Source organism: Coffea arabica, chromosome 5e (assembly GCF_036785885.1).
Source record: "Coffea arabica cultivar ET-39 chromosome 5e, Coffea Arabica ET-39 HiFi, whole genome shotgun sequence".
NCBI classification, from domain to species: domain Eukaryota; kingdom Viridiplantae; phylum Streptophyta; class Magnoliopsida; order Gentianales; family Rubiaceae; genus Coffea; species Coffea arabica.
The window spans coordinates 50,578,646-50,598,253 of NC_092318.1; the positions used below are offsets into that span (position 1 = coordinate 50,578,646).

General features: G+C 34.4%; 3 protein-coding genes and 2 long non-coding RNA genes across 5 annotated transcripts; 2 read left to right on the top strand and 3 right to left on the bottom strand.

Annotated features, from left to right (window-relative positions):
• Window positions 1–420: 420 nt before the first annotated feature.
• Window positions 421–4,830, bottom strand: LOC113688020 (protein trichome birefringence-like 41). The gene is made up of 5 exons (XM_027205592.2): window positions 4,440–4,830; window positions 2,879–3,050; window positions 1,412–1,587; window positions 1,145–1,303; window positions 421–909 (listed from the first exon to the last, which is right to left on the bottom strand). Exons 1-5 carry the CDS (start codon window positions 4,697–4,699, stop codon window positions 609–611), a joined length of 1,068 nt encoding a protein of 355 aa, XP_027061393.1. The 5' UTR covers window positions 4,700–4,830; the 3' UTR covers window positions 421–608.
• Window positions 4,831–6,985: 2,155 nt separating this feature from the next.
• On the bottom strand, window positions 6,986–12,384 carry LOC140006710 (protein trichome birefringence-like 41). The gene is made up of 5 exons (XM_072049103.1): window positions 12,000–12,384; window positions 10,456–10,627; window positions 9,654–9,832; window positions 9,383–9,541; window positions 6,986–7,671 (listed from the first exon to the last, which is right to left on the bottom strand). The coding sequence occupies exons 1-5, from the start codon at window positions 12,221–12,223 to the stop codon at window positions 7,380–7,382; spliced, it is 1,026 nt and encodes a 341-aa protein (XP_071905204.1). The 5' UTR covers window positions 12,224–12,384; the 3' UTR covers window positions 6,986–7,379.
• Window positions 7,186–7,860, top strand: LOC140006711 (uncharacterized). The gene is made up of 2 exons (XR_011814408.1): window positions 7,186–7,304; window positions 7,414–7,860. It is a non-coding gene; the product is annotated as an uncharacterized lncRNA (long non-coding RNA).
• On the top strand, window positions 9,827–10,910 carry LOC113688529 (uncharacterized). The gene is made up of 2 exons (XR_003447979.2): window positions 9,827–10,345; window positions 10,437–10,910. It is a non-coding gene; the product is annotated as an uncharacterized lncRNA (long non-coding RNA).
• A 2,061-nt stretch (window positions 12,385–14,445) lies between the features above and the next one.
• Window positions 14,446–17,265, bottom strand: LOC140006328 (protein trichome birefringence-like 41). Its single transcript, XM_072048153.1, has 5 exons — window positions 17,016–17,265; window positions 15,890–16,061; window positions 15,342–15,526; window positions 15,069–15,227; window positions 14,446–14,836 (listed from the first exon to the last, which is right to left on the bottom strand). Exons 1-5 carry the CDS (start codon window positions 17,246–17,248, stop codon window positions 14,539–14,541), a joined length of 1,047 nt encoding a protein of 348 aa, XP_071904254.1. The 5' UTR covers window positions 17,249–17,265; the 3' UTR covers window positions 14,446–14,538.
• Window positions 17,266–19,608: the final 2,343 nt, after the last annotated feature.

Genomic DNA, 19,608 nt, shown 5'->3' on the forward strand with positions numbered 1-19,608 from the left:
TGGAGGGGGGAAAAATGGCAGAAGTAGCTAGGAAACGACTAACTACACCGTTTGGATTGCTGTTTTATGGAGTTTTTATAGAAAAATATACTATAATGATTTGCTGTATGTGAGGTAAAAAAATGAATTTACGAAAATTTTTTTGAGAAAAATAACAATCCAAACCAAAAAAAGGGATATTTGACTATCTAAATAAAAAAAATGTACCGTAATGAATTGATATATGAACATCCGATCACCAAAAAAAAAAGGAGATATCTACTAAAATTTGCAAAAGACAAATATGATGCTAATCTTTTGTCAAGTCATACCCACCGAGCATTATTGCAGTAACTTTCACTGGTCCCATGCATACGTAGACTACATAATGTAACATCTAAGTAAGGAAGAAAACAAATTATCCAAATGTGACTCAATCAATTCAACTAAAAAACTAGTTCTACTTCTCCATGAAATATACTGTATGTTTGCATAGAATAGCAACATTACATAGACGTTCTTGCATGATCATGTTCAATCAAACTTGTATTTCTACTATTAATTTTTAGTCCAAATTTATTGTAGTAAGAATGATATGATATCAAAATGGCTAATGGCTACTGAAGTAATCAAAGAATAAGAAGATTGTAGAGTAGCAGATTCCAGGTATCAGGAACTCCAGGAAGACACCAGTGGCTGCAGTCCATTCCCCCAGTGGCTGCGCCAAGCCCATAAATAGAAGGATGTCCATCTTTTCGCAGCAGCGAAAGGTTTGTAATATCCAGCAATTTCACTGGCTTCTTTATTGTGTTGAGTACTCTCTTTAGCACTGTTAGAGCTGGTGGTAGTCCTGCTGGATATCTTGAGCCCACCACCGGCTCTTTCTGTCTCACGCAACTTTTGGCCGTCGGTTCATTCCAATCAGTTCCACTTTACATTATTAATCAAAGACCGTTTTCAATTGGCAAAACAAGATAGTTAGATTAAGAATGTAAAGTGACAAATTCAAGACTGCATTTTTAGACTATGACCCTCCAAAATATGCTACTCAATTGGCAAAATCGTAAATTACTTAGTAAAGCTAAATCAAGATTTCTGAAATTTCTAAACTGATACATGCATATGTTTGGCAGCTTCTTCTGGGATTTCCATTAGAAATACTTACTTGTAGTGTGAGGGAGAAATTCCTTGGAAGAAAACAGTAGTTTTGGCAGGATCAATATTGTCATCCACCCACTTAGCCCAAGTATTGAGTGCCATCTCGAAGGCAACCATCCGATCCATGTCTTTGAATGTCTGATTTCCAACTCGAATGTAATCCCATCTGAGCAGTATATTTTCACAAATGACATAAATTTCATCAATGTTTTGTGTTTGCTCATCATTTATCACAGAATAGTCGAACACCATGGAGTATATTGTATGAACTTACGGTTGTCCTTCACCTCTACGGTTCCACCAATGCCATGTGTTAAAGATTATTACGTCTAAGCCTTTCCACAGCTTTCCACCCTCAATTGAATCTAGGTTTAGTATCCTGCCAGTTTTTTCCATCACAACATCTACCAGGTACACATTTCTGTCTAGCATAATTTTTACTCCAAAATCCTGCAACATACATGTATTTACCAAGGGAAAAAAAATCCAAATGTGATTCAAAAACAACACTTAAAAATAATTAAAATATGATTAGCAATCACATGAGAGGTTGGCTAAAATGAATATTCACTGCAGAAATAAAGAAAATGCAACTTTCCTTTAAATTTGGATCGCTATTTTCCACCAAAATTTTTTTGGGTTTTCCGTAAACACATTTTCATTTGCCTTTTTTACCTTACATGTATCAAATTATTGTAATCTGCAAAAATAAGGAAAATGCAAATTTCCTTTAAATTTGGAGTGCAATTTTCCACCAAAAAATTTTTGGATTCTCCGTGAGCCTGTTTTTCAATTATCGTTTTATCTTACATACATCAAATCATTACAGTATATTTTTCTATAAAATTTCCTAAAAAAACAATCCAAACGGGTTCCAAGGCGATAAATACATGTCGCCACAAGACATACACTCCAAGAAATTTTCTGGATTAGTACACATTCTAAGTCCCAAGTTCTGTACATCACAATTTTTTTTTTTGTTGCTAAATTGGAAACCTCACTTAATCAAAAGGAGACAAATTTAAAGGGGTTGTCAGCTTGGGATAAAGATTAAAATTCTGAGGAATTAAATTCATCCCACAACCGCATATTATTACAAGTTAATAATTGACTGATTTAATAAGAGGTTTCTGGCACCTATATTTAATATGGGCATTTAACTGATTTAATATGAGGTTTCTGGCACCTATATTAATAGCCAAGGGTTATGGGACAAGCATGTGATAAGAAAAAGACCCATCTGGCAATGCCAGCATTTTCTTCTGTAATTGATGTCTGATTTAAATCAATTCTTGCAGTCATATCCAGAAGACCAACTGTTCATATTGGACTTGGGATGGAGGACCACAACATTTCTTGTTTCCTTTATTTTCTCAATTTAGTATTGTTGAGGTCCTTTAGTCAAAATAGAATTTCACGTGACATTGGACATTCCTTGATCTTGATCTGTACCAGTACCTCCTATTACTGTTCTTATACACACATGAGTCGATCCAAGAAACCCCAAATTATCTGATGGGCAAATTCATTTTTACATCAATGAAATCATTATTGAAATTGTGGATGATGGATGATAATTATTAATTCATTCAGTCAAATTGGTAATTTACCAAATTTGTTTCGTGAAAATAAGAGCTTATCCTATCCAATTGGAAAACTTCAAGATATAATTGAAAAACTTTGAATTTTTCAAGAAAGCAAAATGCTGCAATTGAATATGTCATGTGAATCAAGCAATTACCATGAAGGTGAAAATGGAGACGTCTCCTACTCTGGTTTCATTGTACTTTGTCCTACCGACGGAGGTGTAAAGCATGCAAATTAGTGATTGCCACTGGTTTAGGCTCAATGAATCACCGACAAACATGACGCTTTTCCCCTTGAATTTCTGCATGAACTCACGACCATCAAATCTGCAACCAACAATGTCACATTATGAATCACGAATGACATTAAGAAAAACATGGCAAAATTGAATCAAATATTTGGACCGAAGCACTCATGGTGTTTAAAGAGAATCGACTTTTATATTCAAAATTGTTACAGTATATTTTTGTACAAAAATTTTAGAAAATAACAATCCAAACGGTCTCATTTTAATACATTTTGTTTGTACTTAACGGGCTAGTAATATTCAAGGGAAGAAGTATAAAAAAGGGAAGTGGAATTGATAATTGTGGACCGAAAAAGAATTGCTAGTGAGGTAAGAAAGTGATGTTGTTGGTGACCCGAGAGTCGTCAAATTGTTATGATTAGTTTAGCACCAAACTTGATTATGTTTTAGTATGTGATTCACATTGAGCCAAGAATTCCAAAACTGCGGCTAACATAGGGCACAGGAATAATGCTACAAGACATTCTACCTTGTAAGATGTGATTCAATGAATAATAATAACCTATCTAATTCATTTCCTTCCCACGTGAATAAGAGCCGGAATTCACAAGGATCCCATCTCACCGTTCTCTACCTATAATCAATGAGTAATTTTTCTTGACAAGTAATATGCAATTAGATTAGACAATAACCTTCATTTTGTCCCACTAATCTAACTCTTCTGGTAGATATAAGTTTGTTAATCACCTAGTATAGTAATTTATTTGCCTTTCTGTAAATGCAGGGAGAGAAGAATCCTATAGCCAATGGCTGTCAAGCATTGGTTTAATTGTTTTCTTGGAGATTCCCATCAGGTGATCATTGCTGTTACCACTTGATTGGTGTTACACAATATAAGAGGTACAATCACAAAAAAGTTTCTACCCTAATCAATCTTATGGTCACATGAGGCGCATAACTCATATAGTGACAATTTGGTTCTTGACAGTTGGGTCATACATAATCTGCCTAACTAAACAACTCAAAACTAACATGCCATCTTAACTTACTTAATCAAAGTTGGCAGAAAAATTAGTGCAAGCAATTAGAGGTAGATTTAGAACTTAGCACTATCCCATGAATACCATGTAATTACATTCTTAATTAGTTATACTGATTCAAACTGCATATGCCAACCCCATTTCTCTATGCTGATGTACAAGAAAGGCAGGATTAAGATGAGCTAATAAATGGTCGACCTTTACTTAATATGTTGTGAGGAAGAAATATGGCACATATGGTTTTAATATTCTGCAGACTAAGTCTGAGCAGCTTTATGGTGCTGCAGAAACTTAATGAGCCACTGCACAGTAGTAGCGGTCTGTAATGATAATACTGAAAGGGACAGCAACAAAACACCCAAAATTTCATAAAAGATGGGAAAAGAAGACTAATGATCAGAGATATGCACAGGTAGAAGAGCTCAGACCTTGCTAATTGGCAGTCCAGGGGTTGCCACCGGTATTTAAGGTACATTTGGTCGGGCCTGCCGTTCTTCAAGCAGTTGAATTCTTTCTGTATGAATGGACATGCTGTGTAGTTATAGAGAGGATAGGAAGAATCAGGGACCCAACTTCCTTGGAAGAAATTACAGCTCCCTGCATTTGCTTGGTGAAGCTCAAGAACGAGAAGCAGGAGAAGAGGAATGAGCAGCATGGCCAATTTGCCGTGAGCCCAGACAAAATTCATTCCTTCAGGGCAGTGAGAAAAAGCAAAATGCCTTCAGAGGGAGAGAGGGAGTGAAGAGAGAAATGTCAAAACTCACAAGTTCCTGCCTTCTTGCAGCCCCCACTCTCTCTCTCTCTCACACACACATTGTAGTGATCTTTCTACATAGCCACTTATATAGTTATATGGAGGACATGTACATGTATATCTATGGGATGCGGGCCGGAGCGGTTGTCAGAACAACCGCTCCGGAAGGTGTAACATCATTTGTACATGGTGTAACATCATCTGTACAAGGTGTAACAATAGAACAACAGCGAGTAACACTAGAACAACATTTTTGTGGGTCTCACACGGCGTGAAAATCGAGTTATAAGACGTGATCTGAATTGCACAAATTTTTGAGGCCTCATCCAGGCCATGAACTGCCTGGAGGCCCCTCGTCCATATCTATGACATATATTTCTTGATTTCCTATTAGCTCATTTTGCTTTTTTCTGCTTTTAGGTTCGTAACTGGGGGAGGTATGGCTAAATGGAAGTGTAACAGCTTTGGAAAATAGGGTCCCTTTAATTTTGGTTCTAGATAAAGGGAGTTGTCCGCTTGACATATATATATATATATTCTTTTTTTTTTGGTTTGGAAATGGGTCCCTTTGACAACTTGCAGCTTGCAAGAATAAACTTGGTGTCAATTGTCATGTCATGTGAAAAAGAGCAAAGCAATTGGGACCCTAAAATAGCGCATATTTACGTTCATAAAGGGTGAAATGAACCCGTGGTCCTCTATCAAGGATCAGTTAATTTAACATTTAAATATATATATAAAATTACAATTATTATACCCTTACATTTTTGGATAACTCCATATCAGAGTAGTTTGGACAATAGCAATTAACATTAGGGTCTGTCTAACGAGTGCTTATTGTGACTCATTAAAATGTATTTCAAGTTTTAGACTTTTAAAAGGATAAGATTAATTATAAAAAATGTATAAATGCAAATGAGGGTAGTAATTATTAGTATGTATATATACATAATGGGTTGAGTAAAATTTAGGTGTTTTGATCGGTGTCAATTGGGCACCCTGTTAGGAAAACCCTTAACAGTAATAGTAAAGAGTCTTGAAGATTTAATCTTTTGAGAGCATTCACAAGCTCTTTAATAGTTAATTATTCCGGGTTAGATGAATTTGGATACTTAAACCAAATCAATCTAAGGTGCTTAACATTCTCAAATGTTGTAAACATAATTGTTCGCTATAAGATTAATAGGACATGCCACATAATACATCACCGGTCGGCCTTGTTTGGACAACAATTTTTCAAAGAAAAATTGGTACGTTTTTCGTGAACATATTTCCCAATCACCTTTTTACCTCACATATATCATATCGCTACAATAATTTTTTTACAAAAAATCCAGAAAAATGCAATTCAAACAAGGCAAGTTTATCGTTTTGGTTAACAGAGACATATTGTATATTTGTGGTGGAGACAAAGAATCTATTATTTAATGTGAATAATTAAATATTGTTCCGCAACTCACAATTTAGATTTAGTATGAATAATATAATTGATTGTTCCCACACACATCTTTGTTTAATTTAGATGAATTTAAAAAGAAACAAGTTTTTTTTAAAGACACTTATTAACAAATTTAAAATTCACTTAATCTACTATTATATTACACATATCAATAATTATTATCCTCCCGTACATTTATATACTTTCTCTATTTAATCATACCTTCCGTTACTTGTATTTATTTACTTTTTTCTAATTAATCTTACATTTCCAAAATATATCTTAACGAACGCTCCGATGGACACCCGTGAACAAACTTCAGTTCTCATTTCAAGGTGTATATATGTAACTTTAAAAGAAATGTTAAGTCCATATTAGGAAGAAGTTAGAAAGCAATCTTAGCTAGTTAAAACTAAACTAATTTAGATTTATGTAACATTTTATGGCAGCAAAATAAAAAACTGTGATTAAAATGTAAAAGTAAAGAAGAAAGTAGTACCAATGCGGGCAGGGGCACCAAATGTCCGGTACTCAATTGCTCGTCTCCAAAATTTAGCTCTGAACAATTTTTTTTGGTAAGGTATATTTATTTATTTTTAATAAAGAGTTCTCAAATTTCATGATTTTAAGCTGTACAAGTATAACACTAACTCCGGTCCTAAGTTGCTTACATTGATTACCAAATCCGTTCATGATTTGCGATAGACAAAAATTTAAAAAAAAAAATTAAAGTGAAGCACCATGGAAATCTTTCCCTATATAATTGACATACAAAACAAAAATAAAAATAAAAATCAAGAACTCCTTTGGATTACATTTGATTTTGAATGAATGGGGCCTCTCTGGTGCTCCTTTGTATTGTACAGTATGATAATATAATTCTTCAAAGTTGAGAATTTTGTACAGTAATTAATTTTTTGTCACAACGATAACATTTCTATAACCTACTAATATCCTATTCTAGGAGAAAGGAAAACCTAACCAACGAAAATCACCGTCGGAGAAAGCCACTGAAAGTGGCAAGCCAGGTGTAGTGGCCGGTAGGAGGCAAGGTTTGATTCTTTAATCTCACCAACAGCCCAAGTGAGAGAATTTTGTATGGTACTTGTTTTCTACTATTTGGTGTGAAATCCATGATTAATTCTGATATCTTTTTTTTGCTTTCTTTTCTGTATATCAATAAAGAAGATTATATAGTAATTGATTCCAGGTATCAGGCAGTCCAGCTATACACCAGTGGGTGCAGTCAGCAGCAGCAGTTGCAGCGCCATAAAAGGACGGATGTGCATCTACACGGAATTGAGAAAGGGTGGTTATATCCAGCAATTTCACAGGAACCCTCATCTCGCTCAATACTTTCTTCTGCACTGCTAAAGCTGGTGGCAATACTCCTGGATATGTTGGCCCGGGCACCGGCCGAGTTTGCCCAGCACAGTTTTTCACTTGAGGTTGGTTCCAATCACTCCCCCTGTTGTTCACCAGTTAAAGAATGAAGTGAAATGGGGGAAGACATAGAGAGAAAGATACAGCATCGGATTGTAATTGCACACATTCATACTATAGGTTATGTAACATTCACAATGAAAAAGGCAAAAGTAATATCAATTTAGTGCAGTTGTTAATGTTGAGATACTAAAAATTAGAGTTCTGGGTTTAATTTCTTCCTCCTCCTCCTCCTCCCCCTTCTCCACACTTTTTTTTTTTTTAAAAGGTACATGATCACGAATCACCTCTTTTTGTATAGAGGACTTTACAGTGGATAGAAGATTTTTTCGGAATAAGAGTATAGTATTTTTCTTTTTGTGTGTGAGATAAAAAGATATTTGAAAAAATATTAATGTGATAAAAAATAGAGTATCCTATAGTAGGTGTTTCTATATTCTTTTCTTTTTTGATCTTAAATTATGTTAACTGGCAAAAAAAAAAAAAAAAAGAAAGTGGATTTGTTAAGGATTTTTTTTATTTAACTTTAGACAAATTAAAGAAGAAACAAGAACGGCCTTTCAATTTTTCAACTGTCTTTGTTGATATATGTCTGCATGAAAGTTGTTTAAGCAGTAGGTAGTTGGATAGGTTTTTGACATGAGAAGGGGGGGGGGGGGGTGAGAAGGGTAGTTGGCCGGGGGGGGGGTGAGAAGGGTAGTGACACGATTTTTTAATTGCCTTTGACAATTTATTAATTGTCTTCAACAATGTACTAATTTTTTTTTATTTTCTAGGTTTCTTGGGTTAAAAAAATTTTGTGCAGTTTTCAATGTTTTTGTTTAGACTTTGGTAGAAAGTTTGTAAAGAACAAGAAGGTGTCACTGATTACATAAATGGCAAGGCATCAAGTTCATTGTCATACAGCAGTTCACGTCATGCAATATACATCGGATTATTTAGATTTTTTATGTTTTTTACTTAAAAGCACAATACATCTTATGTTTTCATTTTGCTTCTATTAGCTGTGAACAGATTTAGAAGGTTACTGTGTTCCTATGACTTGATTGATTCTAAATTCTGATCTTTTATTAATACTTCATTCGGCTTCTTTTCTTTTCACATTAACCTTTAAGCCATTTATATTAAGTACCAAAATTGATGTTTTGGTAACGGGTTGGCCATTCTTTTGTTTACAGAAGATCAGCCAAGATTTGATCTTGCCTATTTTCAAGTTTTTAAATGTTATCATATCATCGAATGTTTTTTTTTTTTTTTGCATTTTTGAATTATTAATCACTGAAATAGATGTTTAAATTTACATTATAAGACTATTTTTGAATAACAATGTGCACATAGTAATATATTTAAGAAAGGTTATAATAGATCATACAATAAGTTTGAATGTTATGCAAATATTTTTATGAACTACACTAAATAATTTATTATTTTTAAACAACTCCCATTCAACGAATGGGTACAAAACTAGTTAAAGAAGAAACAAGAACCGCCTTTCAATTTTTCAACTGTCTTTGTTGATATATGTCTGCATGAAAGTTGTTTAAGCAGTAGGTAGTTGGATAGGTTTTTGACATGAGAATTAAATCTAAGATAATTCAGTGACTAAAAGGCATTATCTAATCATGTCAACAAAGAAGACATTTTGTTTTGGTTGGGGCCCCCGCAAGCGAAGGATGTTTTTTACGATACTCCATAATTCATCTCGAAAATGAGAAGTGATATTTTGGAGCACTTACTTGTAATGGGATGGAGAAACTCCAAGAAAGAAAACGGTGGTTTTAGCAGGATCTACATTTGTGTCCACCCATTTAGCCCATGTCTCAAGTGCGGTCTCAAAAGCCACCATCCGGTCCATGTCTTTCAAGAGCCTTGTTCCTATCTGAATATATTTCCACCTGCACATTCAACAGTTATTCAAGAATTCAATTGCTTGAAGAATTCTTGAGCTTGGCTCGCAAATACAGTATGGAAAGAAAGATTATCAAAATTGTTGGGACATGAACTAACGGTTGTTGAGCTCCTTTGTAGCCCCACCAATGCCATGTATTGAAGGCAAGCAGGTCATGACCTGACCATAGCTTTTCACTTCCTGCAACTGAATCTAGTTTTAGAACTACACCGATCTTTTCTGGCACCAGATCCACCAGAAAGGCATTTCTATCAAGGATCAGTGTGAGTCCATAGTCCTGTGACAACATACAATTGAAAATTATAATTGATGCGGCAGAATTAGTAGTTCAAGTTGTTGCAGGAACAGGTACTTTCTGAAGTTGGATTGAATTTTTTAGTACAGTTCAGGTGATCTAAAACTGGTTAAGGTCTGGTTAGTTTCAATTCGATCTAAAACTGGTCGTCAAATCCGATAAAATTATGTCAACGATGATTGAATTATTGTTGGACCATCATGTTAGATAAGGGATCATTATCATTGTTGATTTTCACGAAGCTAGCTACAGGTTGTTCAGCATAGAATAGAGATCAAAGTTTTTGCTAGGTGAAAAATCTGCCTAAAGTTTCAGATGCAGGATTGCACTAGTAAAAGAAAGGGACTGCAGGAGGACCACCTTAACAATTTTCGCCTAACCAGGACAAAGTTGGCTTGAAGCAACTTGCCAACTTGGTTGGTTGATTCGTTGTTACACGCTTCTTGCTTGTATCTTTGTTTTCCCAATCATTATCCACTAGTTGGAGAATTAGAGGTCCACACTTCAAAACTTTTCAATTCAGATTTTCAATCATGTATTCATTTGTTTATATTAGTGGATAATGACATTCATTTGCGGACTGCAGGCCAAGAGATTAAGCTTACCAAGAATTTCAAGGTGGAGATTAGGCCTACTCTTGTCATGTTGTAATTTGTCCCCGGCACGCTAGTGTAGAGCAAGCAGGCCAGGGACATATACTGATCACGGGTCAGAGAATCGCCTGCAAACAAAATGCTCTTTCCCCTGAACTTTTGCAAGAATGCACGGCCGTCAAATCTGCATGAGACCAGCAACGCTTTCACACATTGGGGTTTTAGTATTTTTCGAGTAGCAGATTATAAAGAGTTGATGGAGTAAATACCCTGGTAATCACTCGAGGAGAGAAAAGGGATTATGGGCAATCGAATATGTTAATAAGTTAGTTAATTAACATAATAACATTTAAATGGTTGAGTCAGACTGTAGAGAAAAATGATGAAGCAACAAATGACAATACCACCAAATCTTTAAGGTGTTCTTTACCAAAAAAAAAAAATTATAAAAGAAAAAGAAAACCAAGTCTTTAAGGTGTGTAGGCTTCTGAGCAACGAACAGCTTTATCTAATTTTCGTTTCTTTTCTTTTCTTTTTTTCACAGAACAGCTTCGATTCCGAACAGTGCACGAATTTTTATTGTTTTGGATTCATGTAGTTTAGTCATTAGTGAACTTCTTTGAGAAAATAAAGCAGCAATCTTTGTTTTTGGTACGGTATATATAGTGGCAATCATTGGTATATATGGATCTTAGATTCCTTGTCTGGGAATCTTATGTCCCGCAAATTACAATGAAGTTTGTATCTTATTTACATGATTAATTAAGGTTGGTTATGGTTTCAGCTACCCCTCTTAATCTCGCTTGAAGTGAGTTAATTGTTCTTGATTAGGTATATAGCTTTACTCAAATGGGAGCCTTTCCATCAAGTTTCCAACCATCACATGGTCATTTCTCCAAGTAGCTTTTTTGCCAATCTTTGAAGCTGAGACATCCAAAAGGAGAAATTCATCTTCCCTAAGAATTTCATTTTCTATTCCTTTTCCCCTCGATTCACATTTTAGGATAAGTTCCACAAACAAAGAATTTAGCTCCAAAAGAAGAAAAAAGAAAAAAGAAAAATGCTCAAGCAACCGCCACAACTAGCTTTAATATGACAAAGCCAAGTGCAATGACGAGTCAATACTTATAACCTGGAGATAATTAGTTACGTATGGCATTCAATCATTAATCCGACACGGCTTATGCAATAAAAGATTATTCACTTAATGTAAAAACATTCCCAAATAAAGCAAGTGAATTTACTAAATTATTTAGCAATTTATTACTGTCCTTGAAAAGACAATTCAGGCCCCATTTGGATTCATTATAAGAATTCGAAAATGATTTACATACGCAAGGTGAAAAAGTTTTGTAATAAGATTAGTGTGTGGGAATTGGCCTACTTTATCAAAGTTCATTATCCATAGTTTCTCATTGATTTAGTACATATGCATATAATACTATAGTTGTATGCATCACCTGAATTTAAATAAAGCTACTGCTGTTCATGGTTCATTATCAGGTTAATGCGGACAAATTGGATGAGCCAATCACAGTAAAGGACAAGATACATACTTTGCTAAATCGCAGCCTTGAGGTTGCCACCGGTATTTGAGGTAGAGGTGGTCCGGCCGGCCATTGTTCAGGCAGTTGAATTCTTTCTCTATGAAGGGACAAATGGAGGAGTTGTACATAGGATATGATTCATCGAAAACCCAACTTCCTTGGAAGAAGTCGCAGTTTTCTGCATTTGCTCGGAGAAGATGAGGAAGAAAAAGAAGAGAAACGATGAAAAACATGCTAAAGAATGGAGCGAACCCACAATTTAATTACTCTCTCTGAGGGGGAGAAAAGGCAAGAATTCTTGGCGGTTGGTCAAGAGAGAAACGTTTAAGGAATGGCCTCGATCGAGCCTCTTTCCTTTCCTTCTGGTTTTCATGTTATCTATTTTCCTCACGTATATATATATATATATATATATATATATATACCTGGTTGGCAACAAATACCGCGGGAGGGGATGGGGCTGAGATTAGAGGGAGGTGGGAATCATATTAAGGGTCCACCTGGATTCTTCAGTTTCTTGGAGGCATTTTAGGAAGCCAGTTAATTACTATGTTAATCAACAGCGGACAATGATAAATCCTATGTAGGCAACAGATTTGTTAATAGAAGCATTTGAACTTTTTTTTTTTTATGCCATTCATTGTTTTGATGACAAACCAGGTTAAAATCACAATATGGTAAAGCTAAAACCAGGTTTAAATCAAATTTATTGTTTTAACTCGTATTATATTCTCTCTTTTTTTTTTTTTTTTTTGGTCTTTGTTGACGAGGATAATTCAAAAAAAATTTGATTGCATAAAAATAATAAAATGCATGACTAACTCCCTCTCTCCCATGCAGGTAGGTACACAGGTAAAAGACTAAGGAAGCTATTGTTAGCAAATAGACAGTCGGAAGCGGCAGATCAGATAGTGGTAGTTCTTGGAAGCATGTCAAACGTCAATTACTTCATGCCAATTTCTGCTGTTGCTACTAAACTGTTAATGATTGCAGCGGATGTAACATCCAAGTATTTAATATGAAAGCAAACACCCCAAAAAAAGAACTATTAAAGGAAAAGGATATAGAATGAAAGTTCTATCACTTTTTTTTTTTTTTTGGGGGAAAAGGATTCTATCACGTATTTCTTGAACTTACTAGTAGCCATTTTTTGTTTTACGTAAACTAATCAAAACTAATTGTACATAATTTGAGCAATAGAAAGAGAACCCAGATGAACATTTTCGGTGAAGTGATTGGTCTTTCGTTCAGTTTGACTAACGAATGTCTAGTGAATACTATTAGTAATTATATTTTTTTTTTTAGAAAAGTATAATTAATTCAAAAAAAGTCTAAATGCAGGAGAGTGCATTAATTATGATTGCATGTGTTAATATAGTAAGTTATGCGTAATTTAAGTGTGACAATGAATGCATAATTAGGTACACATTAGAAAAATTCTTCATTATTAGGCATCTAATCATCGGCCATCCTAAGAGCAAATGCTCAGAAAAATTAGCTGTTTTTGGGGGTATTTTTGAAAAATGTTACTGTAGCAGAATTCTTAGAGTATATTTTGGGATATTTTTAAAAAATATTTTGGAATATTCAAGAGTAGTAGAGTTTTTAAAATATATATTGGGATATTTTTTAAACATTAAAAAAAATTTAGACTACTTTTTAGAGTACTTTTTAAAAAGTATTTGAAAAACTAATTTTTGAAAAACAGAGGGATCCAAACAGAGTCACCGACTCTGTTTTCGTATTTGATTAATAAATGTTAGAATTTTGACTCAATTTATGTCTACCAAGGACTAAGATTATCCTCCCAAAAAGTAAAGAAAAACAACAATCTGGCGTACATCCTTTCTTGTTTCTCTGATACATGAATATCGAATATTTATTTATTTTTGTTACCAAAACCATTAGATATTCATTCTCGTTCTACTCTAGGGATCGTTGAAAATCTGGTTACTTAATTAGATTAATACGAATACAAAGAAAATCCTTCCCAAACAAATAATATCAGCAAATTCATTGGGTTCTCGGCAACCATCGAGCAGATGACTTAAGGCCGGCAAGATATTCCGACATGATCATAAAAGCCTGTTTCCTGTATATGCATTCACCGTTTGAATTTAAGCAGAATATTCTTCGAGCTTCAAAAAGGTGTTTGATGATAAATTTTAGAAACCAACTTTTTTTAATTCAAGACATTAGGTGCAAAATACACCCAATCAACATTAGGTGCATTACTTACTCTAAAAACTACATTATTGATCAGTTTGCCAGATTTCGATGCATGCAATCATATGACATGTTTTCTAGTTAATGTTAGACATAACAACTCTAACTAAATTTCCTAATGTCCTCATCACAGTAATGAATTCAACTACGAATGAGGACCGGGGAAGGATTATCTTTTATCTGTAGCTAATTAAAGATGACTTCAAAGTTTGGGTATCATTCAGCCACCTGTCAAACAACTGATTGAATCATTCTAGAGAAATAAGTTTATTAGGTCCAAAATTTAAAGGCAATTAGTTATCTTGCTATAACATGAATCATTCTAGAGAAAAATATTGTACAGAATCTCATTCCAGGTATCAGTGACTCCGGCTACACACCAATGCAAGCAGTCCATTCCAGTTCTTCCAAACTCGCCATAAGCAGATGGATGTGCATCTTTGCGAAATTGCGAGAGGTGTGTTATATCAAATAATTTGAAGGCAGGGTTCTTGATCTTGCTTAATATTTTCTTCTGTATGCCTAAACCCCACGGCAAATTTCCATGGTATATCGAACCAAGGACCGGTTTCGTCTCCCTACCGCAGTTTCTGGTGTGAGGTTCATCCCATTCGCTGCCACTGCTTTGACGGATGATTACAAGATAGAAATGAGACCAAGGACGGGGATAGTCTAACTATAATCAAACTTGTAATTCAGATTAACAAAAAAAACCCCCATTCGTTTATGGTATAAATTTGACACCAAGAATAAAATTTGACGTGTGATGTGTTGTGGATATATTATACATTGATCATCTTACCCAAAAAAAAAAAGAAAGAAAGATATAGTGATTTCTTTTAGGAAACTCACTTGTAATGCGCTGGAGAGGTGGTTTGAAAGAAAACCCTTGTTTTATTAGGATTAACAGCTGCATCCACCCATCTAGCCCATGTCGTGAGTCCCGTCTCCAAAGCAGCTAGCCGGTCCATGTCTTTCATTATCTTATCTCCGAGTTTAATGAAATCCCATCTGCGATTACACATCAAAGTCTGTTCAATTAATGTTGAAAACAATATTTAATTTTGCTCAAGCTAAGAAGCGTTATGCGTAGATTTAACAGATCGACGGGATTTCACTACTAACGGTTGCATAGATCCTCTTCTTCCCCACCAAGCAAATGTGTTGAAGACGAGCACGTCATTTACCAGCCAATGACGGGCTTTCCCGGCAACTGAGTCTAATACTAATACCCTACCAATCTTGTCCTTGTCTCGTGCCACATCCACCAAAAACAGATTTCTATCAAGCTTTACTTGAACTTCATAATCCTGCAAAGGTTAAGATAATTGATGGGCAGAAGAAGTTCTTCGTTCCGAAATTTAGCAGATGGTAGAAAGGAGGATTTGCGAGAATGGGAAAAGAAAATTTCAAATTGTACGATCCTATGATTCGATTCGCGATTTTGATAACATTGCTCTGAACGTTTCTTTGAAGAACATAATCAATTGGAGTTTAACGCAATGTTGAACAATTAATTTCATAGACTTATCTTGATCATTTTATAAACTTGAATTTTTTCCCATTTTTTTTTCCAAAATTTGTGCTGAGTTTGATTTCTCTATTCATAATTTAATTCAACAAATAAACGAGTAATCTGAGCTCAAGTTGTGCTACAGGATAAGCTTACTTACCAAGAAATGTACTACGGAGATGTCGCCTGATCTCATCTCTTTGTACTTGATTCCGGGCATTGATGTGTACAACAAGCATAATAACGACTGGTATTGATTCCGTGATAAAGAATCACCCACAAACATGATGCTCTTCCCTTTGAATCTTAGCAAGAAGTCCAAGCCACAGAATCTGCAGTGCATCAAATTAATTTCACATTTTGGACCACGACTAAAATATTTTTCCGGTTGAAAATTTCCAAAAAAAAAATGTATTCTTTGATTGACAAGATTGCTGATTAGAGTTAAGATATCATTCCTAACAAGTTGCCCAGAAAATCAGACAATGGAAAGGACACGAGTTAAATAAATTAATCACAGTGGAACAATTTGCTACATGTCGTCCAAGGGTTGAATTCCTTAACAAACAAATCTTACTGTGCTTGGGTGTGGCAGTATTTACTCCCCATGAATAGAATTGTCTTTTTTCGGAGTAGGTTTCCTCAATCACCCCAACGTTAAAGAACGAAAATTTGATTTTTTTTCCCTAAGAACATTCTGGTCTTTTAGCTCAAAATTTTACGGAAAAATCATATTCTTAGTTACTCAAAAGACATCAGCAAATCCCAATTGAAAAGGGGAGGAAAAGGAACATTCAAGCACACTTCCAATACTAACTTGTCAGTTAGATCACAGATGCAACAGCTTCTGATACTACCTCATTTTTTCAAGAACCAGTAATATGGTTTCTGGATGCACTAATTCAGCTTCCAAAATAAAAAACTCTATACAACAAATTCCCTCGCTCGAGATTAAAATTTCTTAGTTGTCCATGTAGCCGCGACCCAAAAAAGTTTTCTTTTTAGGTGCCATTTTGGCTTTATTGCCGGTAGTATTAGAATCAGCATCTACATTGTTGCTAATTAAGCACTGTAAGAACAATCGAAATATTCTATCAATTCCATGTTCTTGCAATGAGAACTCATCATACGGATACAAGTGTCTACGATTAATACTACAATTGTACTTTCATATGCGATCATGCATGCATTGCAATGTTAAAATCATTCCAATCATCCAAAAGTGTTAGGAACCAATACGCTCCAATGAATGAATTGATGATGCCCAGAAATGAGAAAACTCGTACCTTTGTAATTGACACTCTTGCGGTTGCCACCGGTATTTGAGGTACATCTCATCCGGTCGGCCATTTCTTTGGCAGTTGAATACATGCTCTATAAAGGGACATGTAGTTGAGTTGTAGTGTGGGTATGATGAATCAAACACCCAACTTCCATTGAAGAAGTTGCAGTATTCTGCACTTGTGACTTGGTATATGTGAAGAAGATGGAGGAGGAGATACAAAATTACAAGTTTCATGATGGTTGAAACTAACAATTAATCCCTCTCTTTCTCCTATCTATATTGGCTTTTGTTTCTATATCTCTAGTCGTGGATAACGTGGATTTGTTTGTTTTATTTTCTTTTGGGTTTTTAATTGTTTTACATTTCTTATGTTAGGAGACTTGTGTCAAAGATATTAAATACTTTCCAAACAAAATAAAGGCCATTATTTAATGCAGCCTCGACACTTTTCTAGCAATCCATATTTATGTCGGTAATGTTATGGGTTTTGAGGCAATTTAGAGAAGAAATTAAAAGGGTGTATCTGTTCATTTATTTGATCACCTGGATATGATAATTGATGCTCTAATTTATTAAAGAGTACATTGTTGTATCTATCATAGGCAGTTACTATATTAATGGACGTGGGAGGGGGAGTATCATATATATCCAAGATAAAAAATAACTGAAAAATCAAAACAAAATGCGGAGCAAATGAATATCCGAACGAAATTCGGGGCTAAAAAGAAAATTGTGCACGATTTCATTCCAATTACCAGGAACCCGCTACACACAACACAAGAATTCGTTCCATTTTTTCCGGACTTCGATGGAACAAACTGCAGTTTGGTGCGTGGCCTGCGAAAAAGTGATGCTCAAGAAAAAATGGAAGAAAGGAAATGAGCAGCATCACCCTTGAGACGGAACCAACTTAACTTGCGTATGTGGATACGGCATTTGCGATTAAGGGTCTGTTTGATAATATAAAAAAGTGCTAAATCTGAACTTTTTCAGACATTCAAATGTTTTGAATGTTTGATAAATGAAAATCCATTTGCTGAACTTGTTAAGTAGTGCTGAACTTGTGTGTATTTTTTTCAGCACAAGAATCCTAACTGAATGCTTAATTCTGATAAGAATCAATAGAATTACTTCAACTACCTTATCTTATCTACCAAATCTATCATTGTTTATTAATTATATTCAAAATTCTTGTATAATTAAACAACTTAATATTCTCTATCTAATGATTTTCTATTTCTCATTTCTCCCTTTTGAATGACTTTCACTTCTTCTCCATACTCCTCGTATAATATAATTCATCTTTTATATTAATTTGATTTAAAAATAAATATTGTCATTTTCATACCTAACATTTTTAGCTAATTAAATCATAGGTTCTATTTCTTTTTTGGATGAAAAGATATAAGGGCAAAATTGTCAAATTTAACTTATTAAGCATCAAACAGTATAAATAGGTTTAGCATTAAAATTCAGACATTCATATATTTCTTTTCAGTGCTTAAAATTCAGCAAATTAATTGTTTCAGTATTCAGATTTTAGAATTCAGATTCAGTTTTATCAAACGGAACCTAACTGTTCAACAGATGAATAGTTCACTACCAAATAAGAAGAATATATTTGTGATGAAGTTGTAGTAATTAATTAGTTAGGAAAATATATCTGGGAATGTTTATTGGGCTTTTTAAGCCAAGCTTTGTCCAACACGAGCTCCGTCTATTTGAGTTTTTAGATGTTTGATCGGAGCTTAGCTCTTTAAAACTCACAATCTTTATACTAAATTAGGACTGAAACATAAATCAAACTATATGATACTCGAATTGAATTCAGTTTAATAAGAAATTGTTCGAACTTGATTCACTAGCTAACCAAATTAAACTTGAATAACACTTTATAGTCGATGAACTTTCAAGTTTGGTTCGAGTCAAATGACCTGAGTTTAGCTCATTAAAACTCACAATCTTTATGCTCAATTAGGATTGAAAGGTGAACTAAATTAGTTGGCACTCAAATCAAGTTTAAGTTGGTGACAGTTCGTTCGAATTTGATTAGTCAAGCTAAACTCGACCAACACTGTATATTCAATGAACTTTCAATTATTCACAATAGAAAATTACACCAATTGTCCTTCATATATTTACCAATGGTAAATTTTATTCGTCACATCTAAAATAAAATATTTTACTTTTTCACAAAATTCATAATGCACCTTTTTGCTAAAAAATGCTCGTACTGAGCAACCAAATCAATCAATTTCTACTTACCAATTAATTTGCTAGTTGCAGCATTTGCATAAAACTTATTTCTATCGCTGAACCTGCATACAACAACTCAACCAAATATACACGTACGAATCATTTTGGCAAGGAAAGACTTTTGGAATTTGAAAAACCATTCTGATATCCCAACTAGTATTTTGAGAAATCCACTCATAGCATTTATTTGACACAAATTAATTGGTTTATTTCTATTTAACGCTCATAATTAGTTGCATCATTGATGGTTTTGACAATAAAATATGGTCGCTGCTCCAGATTCTCTCAATGGTTCATGGCCCGAATTTTATATCATTTAGAATTTGATGTAATTTTTT

Excerpts from the sequence above, each read along its gene's own strand:
- LOC140006710 (XM_072049103.1), bottom strand. The coding sequence starts at position 12,223 with ATGTTTTTCATCGTTTCTCTTCTTTTTCTTCCTCATCTTCTCCGAGCA. Across the intron at positions 9,542-9,653 it reads TACAAAGGAGCTCAACAACC|GTGGAAATATATTCAGATAG; the intron begins GTTAGTTCATGT and ends TTGAATGTGCAG. Across the intron at positions 7,672-9,382 it reads GTTTCTCCATCCCATTACAA|GGGGAGTGATTGGAACCAAC; the intron begins GTAAGTGCTCCA and ends GGTGAACAACAG.
- LOC140006328 (XM_072048153.1), bottom strand. The coding sequence starts at position 17,248 with ATGAAACTTGTAATTTTGTATCTCCTCCTCCATCTTCTTCACATATAC. Across the intron at positions 16,062-17,015 it reads CAAGAGTGTCAATTACAAAG|ATTCTGTGGCTTGGACTTCT; the intron begins GTACGAGTTTTC and ends GATGCACTGCAG. Across the intron at positions 15,527-15,889 it reads TCTCCGTAGTACATTTCTTG|GATTATGAAGTTCAAGTAAA; the intron begins GTAAGTAAGCTT and ends TAACCTTTGCAG.
- LOC113688020 (XM_027205592.2), bottom strand. The coding sequence starts at position 4,699 with ATGAATTTTGTCTGGGCTCACGGCAAATTGGCCATGCTGCTCATTCCT. Across the intron at positions 3,051-4,439 it reads CTGGACTGCCAATTAGCAAG|ATTTGATGGTCGTGAGTTCA; the intron begins GTCTGAGCTCTT and ends TGTTGGTTGCAG. Across the intron at positions 910-1,144 it reads ATTTCTCCCTCACACTACAA|TGGAACTGATTGGAATGAAC; the intron begins GTAAGTATTTCT and ends AATAATGTAAAG.